This window comes from Salmo trutta, chromosome 18 (genome assembly GCF_901001165.1).
Source record: "Salmo trutta chromosome 18, fSalTru1.1, whole genome shotgun sequence".
Lineage (NCBI taxonomy): Eukaryota > Metazoa > Chordata > Actinopteri > Salmoniformes > Salmonidae > Salmo > Salmo trutta.
The window spans coordinates 2680657-2689762 of NC_042974.1; the positions used below are offsets into that span (position 1 = coordinate 2680657).

Here is a 9106-nt window from a genome sequence, read left to right on the forward strand (position 1 = left end):
ATTCTACTGGCTTTGGTAAAGGTTTTCCCCAACAGTCCTGTCAGAGGACTGAGGATTCTACTGGCGTTGGCCAAGGTGTTCCCCAACAGTCCTGTCAGAGGAGTGAGGATTCTACTGGCTTTAGCCAAGGTGTTCCCCAACAGTCCTGTCAGTGGACTGAGGATTCTGCTGGCGTTGGCCAAGGTGTTCCCCAACAGTCCTGTCAGACTGAAGGATTCTACTGGCGTTGGCCAAGGTGTTCCCCAACAGCCCTGTCAGACTGAAGGATTCTACTGGCGTTGGCCAAGGTGTTCCCCAACAGTCCTGTCAGAGGACTGAGGATTCTACTGGCGTTGGCCAAGGTGTTCCCCAACAGTCCTGTCAGAAGACTGAGGATTCTACTGGCGTTGGCCAAGGTGTTCCCCAACAGTCCTGTCAGAGGAGTGAGGATTCTACTGGCTTTAGCCAAGGTGTTCCCCAACAGTCCTGTCAGTGGACTGAGGATTCTGCTGGCGTTGGCCAAGGTGTTCCCCAACAGTCCTGTCAGACTGAAGGATTCTACTGGCGTTGGCCAAGGTGTTCCCCAACAGCCCTGTCAGACTGAAGGATTCTACTGGCGTTGGCCAAGGTGTTCCCCAACAGTCCTGTCAGAGGACTGAGGATTCTACTGGCGTTGGCCAAGGTGTTCCCCAACAGTCCTGTCAGAAGACTGAGGATTCTACTGGCGTTGGCCAAGGTGTTCCCCAACAGTCCTGTCAGAAGACTGAGGATTCTACTGGCTTTGGTAAAGGTTTTCCCCAACAGTCCTGTCTGAGGACTGAGGATTCTACTGGCGTTGGCCAAGGTGTTCCCCAACAGTCCTGTCAGAGGAGTGAGGATTCTACTGGCTTTAGCCAAGGTGTTCCCCAACAGTCCTGTCAGAGGACTGAGGATTCTACTGGCGTTGGCCAAGGTGTTCCCCAACAGTCCTGTCAGAGGACTGAGGATTCTACTGGCGTTGGCCAAGGTGTTCCTCAACAGTCCTGTCAGAGGACTGAGGATTCTACTGGCGTTGGCCATCCCGCACGCACACACACACATGCACGCATGAATATGTACACACACAAATGAACACATGCACAGGCTCACTCACACACTGTCACGGCGGTCTGAAGAATGGGACCAAGGCGCAGCGTGTGTTTCGTTCCACATTTTATTTAAACTGTGAAACTATGCAAAACATACAAATAAACTCCTAAACAAAACAACAAACCGTGACGAAGAGGTGCAACATACACTTACTCAAAATATCATCTCCCACAAACCCAGGTGGGAAAAACAACTACTTAAGTATGATCTCCAATTAGAGACAACGATGACCAGCTGCAGACCGCTGCTGGAGACCGCCGCTGGAGACTCCGGACTGCGGACCGCCGCTGGAGACTCCGTACTGGGGGACGTCGCTGAAGACTCCGTACTGGGGGACGTCGCTGAAGACTCCGGACTGGGGGACGTCGCTGAAGACTCCGGACTGGGGGACGTCGCTGGAGACTCCGGACTGGTGGACGTCGCTGAAGACTCCGGACTGGGGGACGTCTCAGGAGGTTCCGGACTGTAGGCCGTCTCAGGAGGTTCCGGACTGTAGGCCGTCTCAGGAGGTTCCGGACTGTAGCCCGTCTCAGGAGGTTCTGGACTGTAGGCCATCTCAGGAGGTTCTGGACTGTAGGCTGTCTCAGGAGGTTCCGGACTGTAGGCCGTCTCAGGAGGTTCCGGACTGGGAACTGTCGCCGGAAGCTCTGGACTGGGAACTGTGGCCGGAAGCTATGGACTGGGTATGCGCACTGGAGGCCTGATGCGTTGGGCTGGCACAGGTGGTGCCAGACTAGTAACACGCACCTCAGGGCGAGTGCGGGGAGCAGGAACAGGACACCCCGGACTGGGCAGGCGCACTGGAGGCCTGATGCGTGGGGCTGGCACAGGTGGCGCCAGACTGGTGACACGCACTTCAGGGCGAGTACCAGGAGCAGGCAGAGGGCATACTGGGCTGTGGAGGCGCACTGGAGGTCTGGAGTGTAGGGCTGGCACAATCCGTCCTGGCTGGAGGCTCACTTTAGCCCGGCAAATGCGGGGCGCTGGCACAGGACGCACTGGGCTGTGAATGCGCACTGGAGACACCGTGCGTATCACAGCAAAACATGGTGCCTGGCAGGTCACACACTCCCTCAAGCGAGTGATTGGAGGAGACACAGGACGTACCAGACTGGGGAGGTGCACCGAAGGCCAGATGCATGAAACAGGTACATATGACACCGGACTGGTGTCACGCTCCTCAGCACGCCCGCTCTGCAGCGCTCTCAATGCTAACACCTCTCTCCGGAATCTTGCGTCGAGTTCCTCACTCGTCTCCCTGACTGGCTCTGGTTCACCCCTCAGCCCTCCACGGTCAGAATGAGGAGTTGGCTCAGGTCCCAAACCTGACTCCACCAAACTCCCCGTGTGCCCCCCCCCCCCATTTTTTTTGAGCTGCCTCTCGGGCTTCCGTCGTTGCCGTGCGAGTTCCTCGTATTGTCGCCGTTCCTCTCTCGCTGTCTCTGCCTGATTGCCTTGATGGTATAACGCCTCGTAATATCGCCGTTCTGCTGCTGCTTCAATCTCCTCCTTAAGACGACGATACTCCCCGGGCCTTGTCCAGGGTCCAGCCCCATCCAGGATTTCCTCCCAGGTCCAGTCCTCCTGACCACGCTGCTTGGTCCGTTGGTGGTGGGAGATTCTGTCACGGCTGACTGAAGAATGGCACCAAGGCGCAGCGTGTGTTTCGTTCCACATTTTATTTAAACTGTGAAACTATGCAAAACATACAAATAAACTCCTAAACAAAACAACAAACCGTGTCAAAGAGGTGCAACATACACTTACTCAAAATACAATCTCCCACAAACCCAGGTAGGAAAAACAACTACTTAAGTATGATCTCCAATTAGAGACAATGATGACCAGCTGCCTCTAATTGGAGATCATCCCCCCCAAAAAAACATAGAAATACAGAAACAAGAACATGACAACATAGAAAATCTAAACTAAACACAACCCCGTCACGCCCTGACCTACTCTACCATAGAAAATAAAAGCTTCTATGGTCAGGACGTGACACACACACACAAACACTCTCTCTCTCTCTGGCAGAGACCATCACACAGACACAACTTCCTCTCAAAACCGCTTCCTGTTTTCAGGAGGGACCTGCTGCTGACTTGGCAGTCTTTACCGTGGCTAACCTAGGACGTTTCTGGGAACAGCCTGATCTCACAAGTATTTTAATTCAATATGGTCAATATGTAACATTGTTTTTAGCATTAAAAGGAGACCTCAAACGTCACTGACAAACTGACTTTGAATTCAAACAAGTAAAGTAGCAGCAGATAAAGGGGACAGCAATGGGGAAGAAATGTCCACCTAACTGGAGGAAGCCTGAGCCAGGGAAAAAGCTACATGAGACCAAGGAATATACTACAATGAAGGATCCGTGAGTTAGCCAGCTAATTTGCCTAAATATATATATATATATATATATATATTATAAAGGATAAGCTTGTAATGAGCATGGTCCAAAAACACATAAGTTTAGCTTTCTTAATGATTTAGAAAATCAATAGTTATTTCTGACTATTTATCAAAGTTAGCAGGCTCACTCATTGATTGTGCTTTGTATTACACCCCTCAGACAGCTGGAGGAGGAGGACCAGCTCTGTAATGAGGTCACATATCCCTCAGGCAGCTGGGAGTGGAGGACCAGCTCTGTAATGTGGTCACATATCCCTCAGGCAGCTGGGAGTGGAGGACCAGCTCTGTAATGAGGTCACATATCCCTCAGACAGCTGGGAGTGGAGGACCAGCTCTGTAATGAGGTCACATATCCCTCAGGCAGCTGGAAGTGGAGGACCAGCTCTGTAATGAGGTCACATATCCCTCAGGCAGCTGGGAGTGGAGGACCAGCTCTGTAATGAGGTCACATATCCCTCAGACAGCTGGGAGTGGAGGACCAGCTCTGTAATGAGGTCACATATTCCTCAGACAGCTGGGGGAGGAGGACCACCTCTGTGATGAGGTTAGATACCCCTCAGGTAGCTGGGGGAGGAGGACCACCTCTGTGATGAGGTTAGATACCTCTCTTATTAGCTGGGAAGGAGGACCACCTCTGTGATGAGGTTAGATACCCCTCAGGTAGTTGGGGGAGGAGGACCAGCTCTTTGATGAGGTCAGACACCCCTCAGGTAGTTGGGGGAGGAGGACCAGCTCTGTGATGAGGTTAGATACCCTCAGGTAGTTGGGGGAGGAGGACCAGCTCTGTGAGGAGGTTAGATACCCCTCAGGTAGTTGGGGGAGGAGGACCAGCTCTGTGATGAGGTTAGATGCCCCTCAGGCGGTTGGGGGAGGAGGACCAGCTCTGTGATGAGGTCAAATACCCCTCATGATAGCTGGGAATGAGTGCCAGCTCTGTGATGAGGTCAGATAATTCAGAAAAGACCTGGACCAGGCAGAGTCTGAGAAAACCTGGCCAGGGATAGTTTCCTGGCAGCTGGGAACAGTCTCCTTACCCTCCTCACTAATGAGTCTCCTGGGTCTCAGCTCTCGCTTAATCCACTCATCTGTTTTGACTTCCTCCCCCTACAAACAGTAACCCCAGAACTCTGTTGCTAAAGGTCACCTCGTCCATCCACTTTGTCCTGTTCAACTCTATTAATACGTTTTTGATGGAACCTCTGATTTGTTCCTCTGTGTTTACGTTCCTTATTGTTGTCCATATACGTTTTATTGACAGCAACGACGTGAAAAATCGATAAGCTAGTAAATAAGCAAGTGATTTCATGTTTTAAGAGAAATACGCCGTTGATCCCAATAAGGAGCAAGCCTCATATGTTCTTGCAGTAGCTTGCAAGTTAGGGTGCTGTTACAAAACACCTGAGGTAGCCTAGTGACTGGTGAGTGTGTGTGTGTGTGTGTGTGTGTGTGTGTGTGTGTGTGTGTGTGTGTGTGTGTGTGTGTGTGTGTGTGTGTGTGTGTGTGTGTGTGTGTGTGTGTGTGTGTGTGTGTTTGGTTTTACTATCCTTGTGGGGAACAGAAGTCATCACAAGGATAACACTTTTGCAGTTCTTCATGATATGTTCAAAAAAGCCGAAGAAACGTATTTTGACCATAGAAGCTTTTATTTTCTATGGTAGAGTAGGTCAGGGCGTGACGGGGTTGTGTCTAGTTTAGATTTTCTATGTCGTCATGTTGTTGTTTCTGTATTTCTATGTTTTTTTGGGGGGGGATGATCTCCATCTGTGAATACCTAGTTGGTTTAACCACGTTTCTCCGGTCCCCATAAGGAGAAAGGATATTTGTGTCTTGTTTCAGGAAACTAGGCGTATGTCACGCGTCACTACTTCACAGGAGAGGCATTTGAACGGCAACATTGTTTTGTTGGTCAAAATACGTTTTTTGGGGGGCAGAAATGCCTTCTGGAACATATGAACTTTCATCTGCCTTAAAAACAAACTTGTATGTCATCTGTGAATACCTAGTTGGTTTAACCACTGAAAAATACAGGAACCTTCCGCTAGCCACGATTGGTTGAGATAGTGGATTGGCTGGACATGCCGAGAGATGAGATCGGATTGGTCTGCCATGTAGCACGCTTCTGTCTATAACATGAGCTGCTCAGTATGTGTAAGTAATCCTTTCTAACGCGACTTTTTTGAACGATATCATGAAGAACTGCAAAAGTGTTGACGCTTTTTGAGGTGGCTAACTTCACCCTACCAAAATGTATTATTTCAGTAGGCCTTTTAAATATCTGATGTAGTCTTACCATTTCTCCTGATAGGGTCCACGTGATGACGAGGAAAGGCATGTTAATCATAAGAACTTCCAATCTATCAATGTGCAATTAGTCTGCAATGCCACACTAGCTTTCACAAATGTTGTTGCCAAATGGCCCGGGAGCACACATGACTCCTCCATTGTATCAAATTCTGCCCTGGCAATCAAGTTCTTTATTTTTTACATTTCACCTTTATTTAACTAGGCAAGTCAGTTAAGAACAAACTCTTATTTACAATGACGGCCTACACCGGCCAAACCCGGATGACTCTGTGGGACTCCCAATCACAGCCAGTTGTGATACAGCCTGGATTTGAACCAGGGTGTCTGTAGTAACACCTCTAACGCTGAGATGTACTGCCTTAAACCGTTGTGCCACTCGGGAGTCCCAAGTTTGATGAAAGTTAGATTCCTGATGAATGGCTATTAGGTAAAGATGTCAGAAATCACTTAACCCTTTCTTTGCTCTACCTGATACCTGTTACCTGTGGAATAGTTTTGTGGTCCACAGCACACTTAAAATAGTGTAGCTTCTTATGATGTCAACAACTTTGTATGTTTGGGGTTTTAGGTGATAGTGGCTATGGACCAAAAACATGGCTCATGACACCAATCATACACACTAAAAACGATGCAGAAGAGATCTATAACCATGCTCAGATGAAAACGAGGAGTTTAGTAGAGAGATCAATCGGAGTCCTAATATCCAGATACAGATGCATTGACCGCTCTGGTGGAGTTATTTTATACAGCCCAGAAAAAAACACCCAAGATCATAACCTCAGCATGTATCTTGCACAACATCTGCATACAAAACAGGATGCCACATGCCAATATACCTGACATTCCACCAGCTGTACCTGACCAGGATGTTGCCGCTGACCACAATGCTGCTGGGAGATGCAGCGATGGCCTACAAGCAAGAAATTACCACATAAGGAGGAGATTCACAAGACAAAAAAGGTTTATATGATATCGAAACAGATTTATTTTAGAATATTAATCTTCAAGTCTTCTTCACTTCTCCATGGCAAACTTCTCCTTCTCCAGGGCTTGCTTCTCCTTCTCCAGGGCTAGCTTCTCCTTTTCCAGGGCAAGCTTCTCCTTCTCCAGGGCTATCTTCTCCTTCTCCAGGGCTAGCTTCTCCTTCTCCAGGGATAGCTTCTCCTTCTCCATGGATAGCTTCTCCTTCTCCAGGGATAGCTTCTCCTTCTCCTTCTCCAGGGCTAGCTTCTCCTTTTCCAGGGCTAGCTTCTCCTTCTCCAGGGCTATCTTCTCCTTCTCCAGGGATAGCTTCTCCTTCTCCTTCTCCAGGGCTAGCTTCTCCTTCTCCAGGGCAAACTTCTCCTTCTCCAGGGCTAGCTTCTCCTTCTACAGGGCTAGCTTATCCTTCTCCAGGGCTAGCTTCTCCTTCTCCAGGGCTAGCTTCTCCTTCTCCAGGGCTAGCTTCTCCTTCTCCAGGGCTAGCTTCTCCTTCTCCAGGGCTAGCTTCTCCAGGGCTAGCTTCTCCTTCTCCAGGGCTAGCTTCTCCTTCTCCAGGGCTAATTTATTCAGCAGCTCCTCCTGCACCCTGCACAGTGCCGTGACTTCCCCCAGGAGCGTCCTCTGGACAGCCACCATCTCCTCCACACCAGCAAGCCTCCTTGCCCGGGTGGCACTGGCTCGTACATTGGGGTGTCATAATGGATAAGGATCTGAGACAGGCACATCTCCTCTGTGTCTTCAGTGATGATCTGTCGAGAAAATACAATGAATCTGTTGTGGGAATGATATGTGTAATAGGCCTGTTATATAATAATAACAATAAACGTATTAAATGAGAAATCAAACAAACACCTACCTCTGCTTGTTCTTCTGTCATATGATCATGATGATCCGTGGCTCCCACATCCAGGCTCAGGGGAATATGGATGAGGACCAGTGTTATATCTGGAAGGTCAAACACATTGTGTCAGCAGGACAACAATGTTTCTAGAGCTGTAGGCTCGATACGATGAGAGAAGTAAAGTTAGCGAAGTAAAGAAGAAGAGAAGTAAAGTTAGCTGCACGACTGGATATTGTTGTAACCATGAACGTTTTCTTGCGCCACTGCCACAGACACAGTTGGCTTCCTTACATTTAAATACAGCAAGAAAACTAGTTAAACGTGTATTATCTAGCTAGCTAATAATTAACAATATGTTACAATATTTTAGAACTGTGATATAGCAAGAGTTAGCTTGTCAATTTGCGAAGAAGAACTTGGCTAACTTAGCTAACGTTAACGTTGTTAGCTATGTTGGCTAATTAGTTAATGTTGTTACGCATTAGCTAACTTACCGATCACGCAGTCCTAGTCGATACCCAACTGCAGTCCCTCTACCACCATCTCTCCTATCATGGACAACACCTTCTCCTCCAACTGGTCCAAATGAATGGTCGATACCACCCTCCAGTCTTCTTCAACTCCCTGCTTCTCTCAGCTCCCTTCTGCTTAGCAGCCGACTTGATGTCGGACCACTTATTTTTCACGGCGGCGTCACTGTCCCTTGCCATACCCCCGATGGCAGAGACAGACTCGGCCACTCTCGCCCATCCTCTCTTTTTGGTCTCTGCAGTGACTCTGCAGTTATTGAGTCTCCCCAACAGCAACCTTTTCCTGGCTGCTATTTCCTCCACCATCACTTTAGACTCTTGTTTGCTGAAGTTTTTATTGCGGTTTCCTTGATTTTCCATTTTTGTTTTTGATATAGCTAGTCTGATGGCTATAATGTGTGAAAAAAACGGTTTGTTTTTGTGTGTATAAATGGTTTGCAAGCCAACTAAAAATGTTTTATTCCCGAGACATAAAGCAGATAAATAAATGTAATGAAATGGAATTATCACTTTATTACAGTGAGCCAAAATCTATCATCCCTGTCCCATAGGCTTATTTATTGGTTTCAAGCACGTCACTAATGTCAATGCCACATAAGAAGATATTTACAAAGTTCTTCAAAAATATATTTACTAAGTTCCTAAAAAAAACTCTAAATTCCTAAGAACATTTAGAGGAATTGCACTTACGACCTATGAACTTCTTAATTTTTTCCTTAAGAAACTTCTTATGTTTTTTTAGTAAGTAGTGTTTTGTGAATCTGGCCCCTGGTTTGCTAGATTGACATATACTAAATTCATTTTTAAATGGATTTGTGTTAAAATACACCGGTTATGCTATTTTTTGTCGTTTTTTGTGTTTATACTTTTTCAATAACAACAATGATACGTTTGATGTCGGACGACAAGAGAATGTTCATGATGTCACTGC

The 9106-nt window shown here is 47.7% G+C and overlaps 1 protein-coding gene across 1 annotated transcript; it reads right to left on the minus strand.

Annotated features, from left to right (window-relative positions):
- Positions 1–6837: 6837 nt before the first annotated feature.
- On the minus strand, positions 6838–8481 carry LOC115153622 (myb/SANT-like DNA-binding domain-containing protein 4). Its single transcript, XM_029699260.1, has 3 exons — positions 8246–8481; positions 7201–7477; positions 6838–7146 (listed from the first exon to the last, which is right to left on the minus strand). Exons 1-3 carry the CDS (start codon positions 8479–8481, stop codon positions 6838–6840), a joined length of 822 nt encoding a protein of 273 aa, XP_029555120.1.
- Positions 8482–9106: the final 625 nt, after the last annotated feature.

Coding starts and splice junctions, on each gene's coding strand:
- LOC115153622 (XM_029699260.1), bottom strand. CDS start 8,481: ATGGTGGAGGAAATAGCAGCCAGGAAAAGGTTGCTGTTGGGGAGACTC. Junction 7,478..8,245: donor TTGAAGAAGACTGGAGGGTG/GTATCGACCATT, acceptor TGTACGAGCCAG/TGCCACCCGGGCAAGGAGGC. Junction 7,147..7,200: donor CCCTGGAGAAGGATAAGCTA/GCCCTGTAGAAG, acceptor GCCCTGGAGAAG/GAGAAGCTAGCCCTGGAGAA.